Genomic DNA, 16,770 nt, shown 5'->3' on the forward strand with positions numbered 1-16,770 from the left:
TCGGCGGCCTCAGCACAGCCTCTCCCGCCGCCGCCAAAGCCGCCATTGTTCCCTGAGGCGAGGAAGACCCGGATGGAGAGAGAGCCAGAGGGACAGAGGTGAGTTTGTCGGGGTTCTCCTCCCCCGGGCACCCCTTCGGACTCCGGCTTCCCATTCCCGCCCTCCTGGCCTCCCTCCCTTCTTCTCTCTTCAGCGCCTGAGGGGAAAGGAAAGCGCCTGAGGCCAGGAAGGAAGGAAGGCCCAAGTAGGCCCGGGCCTAGCCCCCTCCCCGCCTGGCTTTGGCAGCCTGTCCTCCCCCAAGGAAGGAAGGCTCTCCTGGCCGGGCTCCCCGGGAGGGAGTCTTCCGTGGGGCTGCCCGGCCAAGAGGCCCCAGAAGCACGCTCTCCTGACGTTGCGCCCGCATCTCAGGCAGGCAGGCTCCCTCGGAGGTGGGGGGGGGGGGGTTGGAAACATACCCTATAGGAATGGTATGTCCCGCGTGGGAGGAAGAAGAAGGAACTCTTGCCTGCGGGAGGCCAGCAGCATGGGGAGTGTTGCTGCCGTGGGCCGCCTTGAGGAGGAGCCCTGAACAGCCTCGCAGCTTCAAAGCCTGGCTGCCCCCGCCCTCCTCGGCCCCAGTCCTCAGGAGTTAGTTCCCCCCCCCCCTCCACAACCAACCCTCTCCATCTCTCTCTCTCTCGCCCCGTGTTTCCAGCTTTAGTCTTTCATTCTGGACATTCGGCCCGCTCACTGGGACTCTGCCAGGAAGGATTATGTTGGGATTTTATATTGTTTGCTGGTTTGGTTATTTTGTTTTGTTTCGTTGTGTCAGGAGCGCCTTGAGAAACTGCAAGTCGCCTCTGGTGTGACAGAATTAGCCATCTGCAAGGACATTGCCCTGGGGACTCCGGATGATTTGATGTTTTTATCATCCTTGTGGGAGGCTTCTCTCATGCCCCCTTTGCATGAGGAGCTGGAGCTGACAGAGGGAGCTCATCCGCCTCTCCCCGGATTCGAACCTGCAACTTGTCGGTCTTCAGTCCTGCCGGCTCAGGGCTTTAGCCCACTGCGCCACCGGGGTATTCTTATGTTTTATGTCCTTTATAATGTTGTTGTTTGTGTCTTGATTTCATTCATTGTATTGCGTTGTTGGGCTTGGCCTCACGTAAGCCACCCCGAGGCCCCTTCAGGGAGATGGATGGATGGATGGTGGCGGGGGAGAAATAAAGAAGATTATTATTGTTATTTCAAACACAACAAGATGAGTCCACAGCAGACACTCTCCTGGCTGTTGTATTGGGTCACACCTCGGACCCTTCCCAAGTGTCTAGGACTGTGTGATATATTATTATTATTATTATTATTACTATTACTATTACTATTATTATTTAAAACGCCACAAGAGGAGTCCACAGCAGACACTCTTCTGGCTGTTGTACTGGATCACACCTCGGACCCTTCCCAAGTGTCCAGGGCTGTGTGATGTATCGGTGAATGATGTGTGCAGATCCCAGTCAGGTTGCCTTCTGTAGCTGGCAGGTGGTTTAAGTGCAGGCCAAGGTCTTGAGGCACTGCGCCCATCCCCACTGGGACCGCCTTGACCCCCTTGCCAATGTCTTTGCGGTTCGATCTTTAAATCCTCATGTCCTATCAGCTTTTCCAGTTGTTTCTCTTCATCCTGCTGTCACTTGGGATTGCAACATCGACAATCCATACTTGATTTTTTAACACGATTGTGAGGTCAGGAGTGTTGTGCTCTAGAACTCTCTGTCTGTCTGAATCCGGAAGTCCCAGAGTACCTTGGCGTGTTCATTCTCTGTAACTCTTTCCAGCTTGTGGTCCCACCAGTTCTTTGTGGCAGGCAGATGGTGTTTGTGGCACAAGTCCCAATGGATCATCTGAGCGAGGGTGTTGTGCCTCTGCTTGAGGTCAGTCTGCGGGATCTTCTTGCAGCAGCTGAGGATGGGATCGAGTGTTTCGCCTGCTTCCTTGCAGAGTCTACACTTGGGATCTGTCGTTGACTTTTCAGTTCTGGCTTGGATGGCCTTGGTTCTAATGGCTTGTTTATTGCAGCTTCAAAGCCTGCCTGGGGGAATCCTTGGTTGGGAGGTGATTCGCTGGCAAATATTTTTATGAATATTGTTGTTGATATCATTAGGAATATTTTTGTGAATAATTTTCTGCAAATACTCATTTGGATATTTGGTCAATGCTTTTGTGAATATTTTTACAAATATTTTTGTGAATATATTTACGAATATTTTTCTGTGAACACAAATGCATATGTACATACATAAACATACTCATATGGAGGGTGTGCATGTAAGGGGTGTGTGTGTGTGTGTGTGTATATATATATATATTTGTGTGTGTGTGTGTGTGTGTGTATGGTGCAGTGCTATGGAATCATGGGAGTTGTAGATTTACTTGGTCTTTTCTCCAAGATTGTTTTGCAGAGAAGGCTGAAGACCTAGTAAAACTACAATTCCCCCAATTTCGTATGGGTATGTATGTGTAGATGTTCCTATATATGCACAGTAACACCTCCCTCTCTATGGGGTACCCATTCCTGGCTGAGCTGCAAGGCCCTGACACCTCAGAAACCCCCAACTGCCTTGAAATGGCCCGGCTTCTGGTCCCAGGGGCCATAGAGTTCCTCTGGAGGACCTGGCTGACCCCTAGAGAGGCCGCCATGGGGTCCCACCTTGAGGGGCCTGCTCCTTTGTGCCGGCATCTCCCTCTGGCCAATCCCAGCAGGAGTCAGCCCTTCGCATCCATTGGGACGAAGACGGGCGCTCTGGACTACAACCCCCATGAGCCCCACACATGCCTCTCCCACCTCTAGACAGGACTTGACCTTGAGTTGGCTGAGTGGGCCCATAGGAAGCTGGCACCTGTTAGTTCATAGAATCATAGAATCAAAGAGTTGGAAGAGACCTCATGGGCCATCCAGTCCAACCCCATTCTGCCAAGAAGCAGGAATATTGCATTCAAATCACCCCTGACAGATGGCCATCTGTAGTTTGAAGCCATTGTTCCATTGCGTCCAAGTCTCCAGGGAAGCAGAAAACAAGCTTGCTCCCTCCTCCTCCCTGTGGCTTCCTCTCACATATTTATACATTGCCTTTATCATATCTCCTCTCAGCCTTCTCTTCATCAGGCTAAACATGCCCAGCTCCTTAAGCCGCTCCTCATAGGGCTTGTTCTCCAGACCCTTGATCATTTGAGTCGCCCTCCTCTGGACACATTCCAGCTTGTCAATACCTCTCTTGAATTGTGGTGCCCAGAATTGGACACAATATTCCAGGTCAAGTGGTCTAACCAAAGCGGAATAGAGGGGTAGCATGACTTCCCTAGATCTAGACACTAGGCTCCTCTTGATGCAGGCCAAAATCCCATTGGCTTTTTTTTGCCGCCACATCACATTGTTGGCTCATGTTTAACTTGTTGTCCACGAGGACTCCAAGTTGACGACAGTTAGTTTCATAGAACTTTCAAAATGAAGTCCTTTGGCCACATCATGAGAAGAAAGGAAAGCTCAGACAAGAGTATGATGCTGGGGGAAATGGAAGAGAAAAGGAAGAGGGGCCCACTGAGGGCAAGATGGATGGATGGGATCCTTGAAGTGACTGGATTGACCTTGAAGGAGCTGGGGGTGGTGACGACCAACAGGGAGCTCTGGCGTGGACTGGTCCATGGATGTCACAAAGAGTCGGAAATGACTGAACAAATGAACAACAGCAAACAACAAAGTTTCAGAGAATCCTAGAGTTGGAAGAGACCTCGTGGGCCATCCAGTCCAACCACATTTTGCCAAGAACTTTAAATAACATTAACTTGCTGCTCAGTCACTTAAAGTGTTGGGTAACTTAAATGTTTTTTTAGAAGACAGAATCTGGGTTCACAGACACAACGACCGTAATACTAATAGTGACAGGACCTCAAAATGGAATGGCAAAGGCTCTGATTGCATCAACCAGTCCAGGCGGTCCCAGTGGGGATGGGCACAATGGGCACCATGCCAAAAGATCTCAGCCGGCATTTGAGAACGATAAACATTGACAAAATCACGACCCCTCAACTGCAAAAGGCCTCCTGACTTGGATCTGTGTGCATCGTTCGAAAATACATCACACGGTCCTTAACTCTCGGGAAGTGTTCGACTTGTGATTTTCTGACACGAAATCCAGCAGAGAGATCTCTTTTGCTGTGAAATACTGTGTATTTGTGTCAGAATAATAATAATAATAATAATAATAATAATAATAATAATAATAGAATGAATAGCAAAGAGGAGTATTCTGTCACTGAAAGTATTTGCTTGAGTTTTTCCGTTTTCAAGACGGTTTCAAAGGTTTACAAGTTGATGGAGGAACATCCAAGGGATTCCTGACTGGACAGGAAGGAAGGAAGGAAGGAAGGAAGGAGGAAACACTGGGTGTGGCTGAGGTTGGAGAGTTCTTCTGATCTATAATAACAAATATAACAACTCACCAATGTTGTTATGGTATTATAATAATGCTAATATTAGAATTAGTATTCAGTGCGATCTCCCTGCTCTCAGTCCCGGCCGGCCTGCGGCACGGGCCATGGTACCCAGCGCGGAGAACCAGAGAAGACCAGGCGCAGCTGCAGAGATTTATGAGAAAGGTTTCAGGTTGGGGTGAGAAGCCCCAGCAGATCAGGCCACGGGAGGGAGGGAGGAAGGAAGGGTCTGTTCCTCCCCATTTCCTGCCTCAATAAATACATTGGGGAGGGAGGGAAGGAGACGCCTGAGTGTCCATCCACCGGGAGACAGAGCCCCAGGCCGCAGGGCAGGCAGGAAGTGCTCGCCCTGGTTGCCCTAATAGCAGGCGAGGGGCATCTGGTGGGAGGCCGTGGTCCAGATCTGGCCGAAGGGCCAGAGGAAGCAGTCCATCTCCCCAATGAAGAAACCCCAATGCTGCTGCTGCAGACAGCAAGGCCGAGCAGGAGGGGTGAATGCTCCTGGTCTCAGCCCTCTTTCATTGGAGGCAGGATGGCCCTTTGCCAAGAGGGCTCGGGGGGTGCCTTCCTTCCTTGGACCGGGGGGCCCTGGGTGGTGGCCCTGCTCCCCCCCCCTCGTGACAGGGTGGAAAGGCGGGAAGACTTCCCTCTTTGCAGCAGCTTGGAACTGAAGCCAGGCACTTGCGGATACAACCCAGTGGGAAGTTTACACCGATTTGAACTTTCAGTGTTTGATAATATGGGAAGTTTTTAAGGATTGTTGAACCTCTCTAATATGTGTTTATTTACGGTTTTATTGGTTTGTATATTTGTAATGCGATGTGAGCCGCCTTGGGCCCGTCCTAGAGAAAGGTGTCGTCGTAATCTCCGTAATACATAAACAATACATAAACTCCTCTGCCTGTCAGTCCATAGGGCCGCCTCCCGACAGATGGCCGTATGGACAGAAAGGCAGATCATCATGCCTATGAAGCTGGGTGGCCATCTGCCAGGAAGGCTTGGATGGTGCTTTTCCTGCGATGGCAGAAAGGGGGTCAGTGTCAGGAGCCAAAGATAGCGTCAAGAAAAGTGCCACGTTCCTCTGCCTCTCGATCATGGATCTTATCATCTCAATCTGATGCCGAGATGCACACGCATACACATGATATCGAAACCTTCCTTCCCGTTTTTCTCCTCAGAGCTTGTCACCTCTGCTTCAATGCCTCTCTCTTTCTGCTCACAAACACCCTCTTGTTTTCCCTTTTGTTTTATCAACAATCCATTGTGTTCTCTTTGTTCCAAAGCAAAGCATAACTATTCTTTCTCTGCAATTCTGAAAGCCATTTCTTCCCATTCTGCTCTCGTCTTCTTCCCACTCCCATCTTTTCAGGTCAACTTGATCTCTCACCCAGATGTCTTTTCCCGGCACTCCACAACCACTGCCTTTCTACATTCCCTCACTCCTTTCTGCTCTTCTTCGCTCTTTTCTCTTTACATTCCTCAGTAACACATTCTAATTTGTGAAATTCACTTTACACGTTTTTGGCCCTAATACTTGACCTTTTGCTTCTTTCTTGACCAGGGAAATGAGGATTCTATGGAGCCACCACTTGGGTTGAGGAAGGAAACCAGGAATGTATGAAGAAATCATCTCAAGGTGAAGATGTTGCTGAATTTGTGACCTGTCTGACAGACACGAAAAGAAAATGGGAAGAGTCAAGTTTCTGTGTTGCTATTGAACACCCATCTCACTGTTAATATGAAGGAGAAAGCATCTCAATGCCTGGAGTGTGGAAAGAGTTTCAGTCGGAGGGATTCTCTTCACCAACATGAAAGGGCTCACACTGGAGAGAAACACTATACATGCCTCGAGTGTGGACAGAGCTTCACTCGTAGTTCATCTCTACATTCACATCAAAGGATTCACACAGGGGAGAAACCCTATACATGCCTGGAGTGTGGAAAGAGCTTCTCTCTTAGTTCAACTCTACGTTCCCATCAAAGGATTCACACTGGGGAGAAACCCTATACATGCCTGGAGTGTGGACGGAGCTTCAGTCAGAGGGGACATCTACATTCACATCAAAGAACTCACACTGGAGGGAAACCCTATACATGCCTAGAGTGTGGACAGAGTTTCACTGAGAGTGGAAGTTTACATAGACATCAAAAGACTCATATTGGGGATAAACCCTATACATGCCTGGAGTGTGGACAGAGCTTCACTCAGGGGGGACATCTACAAAGACATCAGAGGACTCACACTGGAGATAAACCCTTTAAATGCCTGGAGTGTGGGAAGAGCTTTGCTCGCATTGAAAGCCTACATTCACATCAAAGTACTCACACTGGGGAGAAACCCTATAAATGTCTGGAGTGTGGACAGAGTTTCACTAAGGGTGGAAGTCTACATAGACATCAAAAGACTCATATTGTAGAGAAACCCTATACATGCCTGGAGTGTGGGAAGAGCTTTACTCGCAGTGAAAGCCTACGTTCACATCAAAGATCTCACACTGGGGAGAAACCTTATAAATGCTTAGAATGTGGATGGAGCTTCACTGAGAGTGGACGTCTACGTAAACATCAAAGGATTCACACTGGGGAGAAGCCCTATACATGCCTGGAGTGTGGACAGAGCTTCACTCATATTGCAGGTCTGCATTCACATAAAAGGACTCACACTGGGGAGAAACCCACCCTGTAAATGTCTAGAATGTGGACAAACCTTCACTCACAGCGGAAGCGTACGTTCACATCAAAGGACTCACTGGGGAGAAACCCCATGAAAGCGTGGAGTGTTGAAAGAGCCTCTCTGAGAGTTCAACCTCAGAGTATAGATTTTCACTGGAGATAGTAGTGGCATTTGACCTAAATACCACTCTCCAAGCTTTTCATGTTGGTTACACACTCTTTAGACATGCATCCTTTCGTGACATGGTAGTTCAGTTTAAGAAACCAGAGATTAAACCAATCCCATATAAGTTTTTCAATATATATAATATAATAATATATAAAGATAGGTTTCATATACTCTTTTTGTATATACAATTCTTTTGTCGTTTCCTCTAAAGCTGCTCCATGTGGTTTTCTCATCACAAAGGGCTTTAGCGATTTAGCCTTTGTGGATATCTTTAAACAGAGGCCAGGTGGCCCTCCTGGTTGGCAGAAGGGGGCTGGACTCCATGCCTTTTGAGGGTCTCTTCCAACCCAGTGAAGTATAGACTGCCTTGGAGTGTGGAGTCTCCTCTGGAGGTTTTTGAGCTGAGGTTGTATGGCTGTCTGTTGGGAGGGCTTTGACTGTGCCTTCCTGCCTGGCTAAAGGGAGTCGGAGTGGATGCCCTTTGAGGGTCTCGTCCATTGGGGGAACCGTTTTTCATGCAACGCACCTGTGGACTACAGCGGACACGCGTGTGTCATGGCACACAGTTTGGAAGGCTCTGATCGAAGACAAGACAATGGCAGTGCTCATGATTGCTGACAAACGGGAGCACACTCTTGGGGTCCTCTTATCATATTGGGGTGCCTTTGCAGAAAGGCCCGGAAATATTGGATTCAAAAGCATACGATGCTGGACACAAATGGTTAAGGTTTCTTTTTCAGTGAGAGCAGAGTTTTGTTGCGTAGGAATGCCGGAGAGTCACCTAGAAACAAAATGCCTCGAAAACAAAATGCCTAGAAACAAAAGATGCCTCGAAGAGAGGATCACTGCAGCAAGCGGCGTTTTGCCTCAGAGATGGAAGACGTCATGATCCCACCGGAAGAAAGGTCGAGGCCGCCTTATCATTACTTCACAATAACAACAAGAGGGGCAAATGTCGGTTGTGGGGTGTATGAATTAGAAGACTTGCCAAAGCAGAAGTGTGGTTACGTAAGATTATCTGAGGGGAACAGAGCAATTAGGGACACGACTCAGGGCCACGTTCTTAGAATTAGACCCAGGTCTGTTTGCTCGTTTTCTGGTGGACTTTGTATATCTATATAGGAGTGTTTTGTGGTGTGTGTTTTCTGATTTATTTTTGTAGTTGTGGCAGCCACTCCGTGAGCTGCCCAGATTTAACGTGTATATCATCACCATCATCATTTAATTACTTATTAATCGCCCTCCATCCGAGAACGCTCCAGGCGATTTACAGCTAAATTGTAAAAGATAAAATACATTCATACAAAAAATTAAAAATTAACAGAGATCAAATGCTGTAGTAAAAAGCCGGGTCTTAAGTGCTAGAGTAAAAGGCCCTAAGTCACGCATGGCTCTCATGTAGGGCGGCAAGGAATCCCACAAGGCAGGAGGGGCAGAAAGAGAGAAAGCCCACCCACCTGCGCCTGGTCCTTTCCAAGGGCACTTCTCTAGGACCCGGTATAGGGAGTAAGTCACGTTGGGCTGGGCGTTGGGACCTCTGATGATGGGAGAAGGAGAGGCGGTCCCTAAGGTACAATGGACCCTGGCCGTAAAGAGTTTTAAAGGTCAGAACTGGCATCTTATACAGGCCACAGTGGTACTCAGTGGGAAGCCAATGTAAATGTTGCAGCACTGGTGTTATGTGGCATTTCGTGGGCGTTCATGTGAGTAGCCTGGCTGCCGCATTCTGAACAATACGAAGCTTTCGAGTCGTAGACATCGGAAGGCCAACATTCAGGGTGTTGCAATAGTCCAGCCTAGATGTGACCGTGGCATGGATGACAGTTGCCAGAGCCTCGTCAGAGAGGGAAGGTGCCAGTTGCCTCGCTTGTCGTAGATGGAAAAAGGCCTGTTTCCTGGCAGCAGCCGCCTGAGCTTCCATTGTCAGCTGCGAATCCAGGATGACACCCAAGCTCTTAACAGTGGTCGATGGAGATAGGGTGGCACCATCGAAGGTGGCCAACGGAGGAGTCAGACCTGCCGGGCTGTTGCTATTTTGGTTACGACTTGGGTTTTCATGACCGCACGTCTGAACCCAGCATTTCAAGATATCCATCCTTCCATATCTGCTGCAGGTGTCGTTTACATGAACGTTGAGGAAGATTGTAATATTAATAGTAAGTTTTATTTTTCCCTTGCCTCTCGTGGCTCAAGGCAGGTTACAACACCGCTAAGAACACATGATCGGCCAAAACATTCTTTAAAATAGAGGTATTAGAGCACATTACTATAAAATGTATATTAGAATATATAGAGCAAAGATTAAAACACAAGACATGATTTGAGAATCATCATGATGATGATTATTATTATTTGGAACCTCCCTGAGAGGGATAATTTTGATTATTATTGATCATCCTTATTCCCATTCTTATTTCTTTCTTTTTCTTTTGTTTTCTGGCTTCATTTCCAGCCATATTTCCATCCTCATTTCTTGCACTTTTCTTCCAAAGCTTGTTTTAAGCTATTTTTTCCCTTCAATTGTCTTTTTGGAAATACTATATTACAGAATTAGTATTTTGTTTTTAGAGTGGGAAGAAACCCTAATGCCTCATGGATGAATTAAATGAATAGTGTCAATGACTTAAACGTTAACTTAATGTGAAATAGCTTGAATAACTTTAAATAACTTTAAATACCTTGCTGTTAAATCACTTAAAGGGTTCGGTAACTTAAATGTTTCTTTAGAAAACAAAATCTGGGTTCACAGACACAACGGCCGTAATAGTAATAGTAAGAGCACCTCAAAATTAAACTGGAAAGGCTCTGGCATCAACCCACCCACCAGGAAGGGAAGGGAAAAGCGCCTGAAAACGGAGACAAGGGCAGTTTTCGGAATCCGTTAGAGTGGCGAGCCGGGAAGCAGGTCACCCGGTCAGTTGATCTCAGGCAGGTGGGGGGGCAACTCCGCCCCTCCCTCCCTCCGGGTGTTTTGTTATTACTATTATTATTTATTTTATTTCAAATATTTGTACCCACCCTTCTCAAACACCCCCCCCCCTTGTGATCCGCAGAGGAGGCCCTGCTCTCGGTCCCACCCCTGTGTCAAGAGTGGCTGGTGGGACTGAGAAACGGGGCCTTCTCCGTGATCACTCCTTGCCTCTGGAACTCCCTCCCAAAAGAATTTTAAACTGCTCCCTCTCTCCTCACTTTTAGAAAACTGCTGAAAACCCACCTGTGCACTTTGATGTATGGAGAGGAGGGAGACTAATATGCCCGGCTTATACTTTCACCTAGATAGGTTAAACCTTGTGTAGAGACTGGATCTAACTTCAGACCGCTGCTTGTGGCATAACATGTCACCTTTTTGTAAGGATTCCAGCTATCGTTCTCAGTTGCCTTTATTTAGTGTCAAATGTATATTAACTCTTATAACCATATAGGTTATTTACGTTTGTATTGTTGCATGACTTGTTTGTTACTAAGTTTTAGAGTTAGGCTGCTTTTATATGGTTTGTTCTGATGTTATCCTGTTTTGAATGTTTTTCCTACATGTTGGAAACCACGCTGGGTCCCTTTGGGGAGATAGGGCAGTTTACAAATACATTATTATTATTATTATTATTATTAGTATTATTATTATTATTATTATTATTCACGCCTCTGTGTCTTGGTATTTCCGTGGTCAACATGATCCATGGAGGCAAAAGAGGATATTTTTTGTGTTCAAGGAGGTTTGGGGCTTCATGTTTAACCCTTTGCTTCTTCTTTCTTGACCAGGGACGTGTGGGTTTCTGGAGCCGCCCCGGCATGATGAGAAACAAACCGGCATCTAGTGGATATTGAGGAATTTGGAAGCCAAAGTCCAATAAGGAAACCAGTCCGATAGGAAAAGAAGTCCTCTCAAGGCGCCGATCTTGCTGAATTCTTAAATTCACTTTTGATTATAGAGTAGAATCATAGAAAAGACTGCATGGCCCATCTAGTCCAACCCCCGGTCATGCAGGAGAAGCAGTCAAAGTACCACTGACAGATGGCCAGCCTCTGTTGAAAAGTCCCCAGAAGAGCCTCCCCTAAACTCTGAAGCATAGAGTTCCTCTGCTGAGCAGCTTTTCCAGTCAGGAAATTCTTCCTAATGTTCAGAAGGAATCACCTTTTCTGTAATTTGAAACCATTGCTGCACATAATCAGAAAGGGAAAGACAAGTGACGGATGTCCATGTTACAATTAAATGTACATAAAGTCAACATGGAGAAGAAAGCACATATATGTACTGAATGTGGAAAGAGGTTTAGGTGGCACGCACATCTGAAAATACATCAAAGGACTCACACTGGGGAGAAACCCTATAAATGCCTTGAATGTGGACAGAGCTTCACTCAGAGAGCACATCTACGTTCACATCAAAGGACTCACACTGGGGAGAAACCCTATAACTGCCTGGTGTGTGGACAGAGCTTCACTCATAGTGGAAATCTACGTTCACATCAAAGGACTCACACTGGGGAGAAACCCTATAACTGCCTGGTGTGTGGACAGAGCTTCACTCATAGTGGAAGTCTACGTTCACATCAAAGGATTCACACTGGGGAGAAACCCTATAAATGCCTGGCGTGTGGACAGAGCTTCACTCATAGTTCAGGTCTACGATCACATCAAAGGACGCACACTGGGGAGAAACCCTATAAATGCCTTGAATGTGGACAGAGCTTCACTCATAGTTCAGGTCTACGATCACATCAAAGGACTCACACTGGGGAGAAACCCTATAAATGCCTGGAGTGTGGACAGAGCTTCACTCATAGTGGAAGTCTACATAAACATGAAAGGATTCACACTGGGGAGAAACCGTATAAATGCCTTGAATGTGGACGGAGCTTCACTCATAGTTCAAGTCTACATAAACATCAAAGGACTCACACTGGGGAGAAGCCCTATAACTGCCTGGAGTGTGAAAAGAGTTTCGCTCGGAGGGGAACTCTACGTTCACATCAAAGGACACACACTGGAGAGAAACCCTATAACTGCCTAGAGTGTGGACAGAGCTTCACTGAGAGTGGACATCTACGTAAACATCAAAGGATTCACACTGGAGAGAAACCCTATAACTGCCTAGAGTGTGGACAGAGCTTCACTAATAGTTCAGGTCTATATTCACATCAAAGGACTCACACTGGGGAGAAACCATTTAAATGCCTGGAGTGTGGACAGACCTTCACTCAGAGTGAAAGTCTACGTAGACATCAAAGGACTCACACTGGTGAGAAACCCTATAAATGCCTGGAGTGTGGACAGAGCTTCACGGAGAGTGGAAATCTACGTAACCATCAGAGAACTCACACAGGGGAAAAACCCTTCAAATGCCTGGAGTGTGCACAGAGCTTCACTTGTAGTTCAGTTCTACGTTCACATCAAAGGACTCACACTGGGGAGAAACCCTTGAAATGCTTGGAGTGTGGGCAGAGTTTTGCTGAGGGTGGAAGTCTACGTAACCATCAAATAACTCATACTGGGGAGAAACCCTATAAATGCCTGGAATGTGGACAGAGCTTCACTTGGAGAGGAAGTCTACATTCACATCAAAGAACTCATACTGGGGAGAAACCCTATAAATGCCTGGAGTGTGGAAAGAGCTTCACTCAGAGTGGAAGTCTACGTAAACATCAAAGAATTCACACTGGGGAGAAACCCTATACATGCCTTGAGTGTGGAAAGAGCTTCACTCAGAGTGGAAGTCTACATAAACATCAAAGGATTCACACTGGAGAGAAACCCTATAACTGCCTGGAGTGTGAAGAGTTTCGCTCAGAGTGGAAATCTACGTTCACATCAAAGGACTCACACTGCGGAGAGACCCTATGAATGCTTGGAGTGTGGACAGAGCTTCACTCAGAGTGCACATCTACATTCACATAAATTACTAACGCTGGGGAGAAGCCCTATAAAGACATAGCATATAGAACCATAGCATTAAAAAGTTGGAAGAGTCCACATGGGCCATCTAATCTAACCTTGCTGTGCTTTTATATGATTTTATGGCTTTAACTAAAATTGTTTTTGGTTAAGTATCCATGATGTTTAATACTGTTTGTATAGATGTATATTTGAAGTTATATTGCAATGCTTTTAATTTGTGATGCTTTGAGTCTCCATATAGAGAGAAAAAGTGGGACATAAATAAACATAATGATATTTATTTTTATTTATTTATTTATCGTGTCATCAGCAACCATTGTATTACAATTCTAACAGAGCAAAACAAACACAGAGATTAAAAAGAAAAAGAAAAAAAAAGAAAGAAAAAAAAAACCACACAGATTTTGCAAATTTGGTATTTGGTTAAATGTCCTTTGACCAGTATCGGGCCACTTGGAGTGCCTCTGGGGTTGCCGCAAGAAGGTCCTCCATTGTGCATGTGGCAGGGCTCAGGGTGCATTGCAGCACGTGGTCAGTGGTTTGTTCTTCTCCGCACTCGCATGCCGAGGATTCCACCCTGTAGCCCCATTTCTTAAGATTGGCTCTGATGAGGGCCATGTATAATGTATAAATATGTCAGAGGAAGTCCTAGGGAGGAGGAGGGAGCAAGCTTCCTTTCTGCTGCCCTGGAGTGGAATGCTCTGCCCCGGAGGGAGGGAGTGTGGTGGAGGCTCCTCCTTTGGAGGCTTTTCAACAGTGCCTGGATGGCCATCTATCAGGGGTGCTTTGAATGCAATTTTCCTACTTCTTGGCAGAGTGGGATTGGACTGGATGGCCCACTAGGTCTATTCCAACTCTGTGATTCTAAGAGCTGCTCTAAGAGTTTAATTCTACATAGACCTAGAATTCACATGGGAGGGAACAGTGGCCCTTGGCCCCTGAGAGAGTGTGTGTGTCTCTAAGAATGAGCTTTCCAAACCTTCCATGTTGATGACACTTTTGACATGCATCCTTCTGTAACACGGTAATTCACGTTAGCAAAACAGAGGCTTAAATCAACGCCACATAAGATTTTCCAATGCATATAATATAATAATATAGAGAGAAATGTTTCATATCATCTTTCTGTCTAAGTAATCCTTGTATAGTTTCCTCTTTCGCCGCTCCATGCGGTTCATCACAAACATCGTTACGAATAGATTTTATTTTCTTAATTATAAACTTATCCATTTTAATGGTAATGCTTGCAACTCAATCAACACATTGAGCAAATAACCAAAGTGCTAACAGTACCTACACTTGAGCACTCCGACACGCCACTTCTGAAGTGATTAAACCTCTCGGGATGGGTGGGTGGGTGGCCTTCCTGGCTGGTGGAAAGGGGCTGGGCTCAGGGCCCTTTGGGGGTCTCTTCCAACTCCAGTGTTGAAATGTGGGTGCGAGATCCTATTTGTCTCTGCTCTCTGGTGAGGACTCAGCAGCCGGCAGGTCCCACACAAACACCCAGTTGAGGAACATCCATCCCAGCAGCACAGCTCACCAGCCAAGTAAGCTATAAACAGCATTTATTGCAGTCATAAAGTCATTTACACTATATACAGAGTAGCGGCTTGTGTAAGCACCGGGACTGTGGTGAAGTATAAATTTTTAACCTGCAGTTATGTATAATTATAGATGTTATGTATAATTATAGACAGACGTTTAAAGGGTAAGTATTTAAAGTTGCATAACCAAGGGAAATGGCAGCCAGCTCAGCTTATGTTGAACTGGGTTACCATGGAAACAGGGGCGGAGCCAACTGCCACTTGGCAGGATAACCATTTTAAATGGTTAGTCTGTAGTCAGAGAGCTACAGGAGAAGACTGATTCTCTAGGAGAAAGGGTGGGGTGCAGCTCATCTTCTGAGGAGGAACTTTAAGATATAAATGGGGTTTGTTTCAATGGGTCTTTGCAGAAGGCAAAGTGTCTCTTTTTGGGGTGTGAATCTTTCTTCCTGCCACAATTCTCGAGCTTGGGTCCTTGGACTACAGATTCCTGTGTTCCCGTGTTCCGGTGTTTTCCTCTTGTGATTCCGTGAATGATGGCTTCGACTCTACCACTTTTGACTCCGGACCATTTTGGACAACGCTTTTTTACCTCTTGGACTTATTCATCTTGCTTGCATCGTGCTATGACTTTGGACCGGTTTTGGGCTCTATTTTTGCCTTTACCTGATGTGCTTTTGAACATTCTTTGGACTTTGTGAGTTTAAAGAGGATTGCTTCACATTTCAATTAAACCGGATTATACGCCAGGATAATCTGGGTTATATTTTAGTTGCTTATTTCACGTTTTTGATACCAATTCTTTGGTTGAACTTGAGGCACTGAAGTAAGTGTTTCTAAGACTCTTTTGTGAACAATAAAACTGTGTTTAGACCTTGCATCCTGTGTTTGGCTTTTCTGAGGCTTCTGGGTCTTGACTGTGGTGCAGCTATCTGAGTGTCAGCTGTATTAAGATGACTTCTGACCACAAGGTGATGAGTTCGAAGCCAGCCTGGGTCAGAGTGAGCTTCCGACCAATTGTGTAGCTTGTTGTCAACCTTTGCAACCCGAAAGACAGTTGCATCTGTCAAGTAGGAAAATTAGGTACCACCTATGTGTGGGGAGGCTAATTTAACTGATTTACGAGGCCATAAAAAAGACTCCGGCAAAGCACTCCAGCAAAAGCATGCAGGGAATGTGGAACTACTTCATCGGTGTCGTAGATGGACGATGAAAGCGACAGCTCCCCTGGCGGCCAGAAAAGTTAAAGAGCCTCTGACTGTCTATATCTGTTGTGTGTCTTTGGCATTGAATGTCTGCCATATATGTGTACATTGTAATCCGCCCTGAGTCCCCTGCGGGGTGCGGAGAAGGGCGGAATATAAATACTGTCAATAAATAAATAAGTAATAAGCCCATCAATCACACAGCTCCGGTCAGTAAGCCCATTCCGTTCAGTAATGGCGACCATGACTACACTTATAAGTAAAACACGCCCAGTCTAAATTCCGAAGTCATGGCCAAATGTCCATTTACATCAGAGGAAGCAGGAAACATTAGCAATGTACCTCTCTAGGAACTGGCCACTCCCTCTGTAGCCTTAACTCCATCCTTGCTGGATGGTTTTGCAAATATACACACGGTTAGCTTTAAACTCACAACTGAAAATTCACATTTTACACACAGTTCGAACAGTATAGACTGCCTGGGAGTCTCCTCTGGAGGTTTTTGAGCTGAGGTCATTGGAAGGCTGTCTGTTGGGAGGGCTTTGACTGTGCCTTCCTGCCTGGGTGAAGGGGTTGGACTGGATGCCCTTTGAGAGGGGGGGTCTTTTCCAGAGGGGGAGAGCCATTTTTCATGCGATGTACATGTGGACTGCAGCCGACACACTCGTGTGTCATGTCACACACTTTGGAAGACTCTGATCTAAGACATACAAAGGCAATGCTTGTAAATGGTGAAAAATCTGACCACAACATTGGGATATTTTAAATAATATTGTGGTTCCTTTGCAAAAAGGCAGCAAACATTGGACTGCGGTGCATG

At 46.2% G+C, this 16,770-nt stretch overlaps 2 protein-coding genes across 4 annotated transcripts in view; both read left to right on the forward strand.

Annotated features, from left to right (window-relative positions):
- The window catches only part of LOC132779116 (oocyte zinc finger protein XlCOF6-like), a 27,572-nt gene continuing 10,802 nt past the window's right edge, over window positions 1-16,770 (forward strand). The window contains exons 1-3 of one of the 3 annotated variants that reach the window (XM_067470482.1): window positions 1-98; window positions 6,026-7,100; window positions 11,066-11,502. In XM_067470482.1, coding sequence (XP_067326583.1) covers window positions 6,203-7,100; window positions 11,066-11,121 — 954 coding nt within the window. In that variant the 5' untranslated portion in view covers window positions 1-98; window positions 6,026-6,202 and the 3' untranslated portion in view covers window positions 11,122-11,502. Of the gene's footprint in view, window positions 99-6,025; window positions 7,908-8,128; window positions 8,212-11,065; window positions 13,231-16,770 lie in introns of those variants that run through there. The other 2 variants (XR_010910214.1, XM_067470481.1) reach the window with 2 other exon arrangements.
- The window catches only part of LOC132779114 (zinc finger protein 420-like), an 18,711-nt gene continuing 10,069 nt past the window's right edge, over window positions 8,129-16,770 (forward strand). The window contains exon 1 of the mRNA XM_067470483.1: window positions 8,129-8,211. The gene's annotated coding sequence lies outside the window, so the exon portion shown is untranslated. The remainder of the gene's footprint in view (window positions 8,212-16,770) is intronic.

This window comes from Anolis sagrei, chromosome 6, assembly GCF_037176765.1.
Source record: "Anolis sagrei isolate rAnoSag1 chromosome 6, rAnoSag1.mat, whole genome shotgun sequence".
Taxonomy (NCBI): Eukaryota; Metazoa; Chordata; class Lepidosauria; order Squamata; family Dactyloidae; genus Anolis; species Anolis sagrei.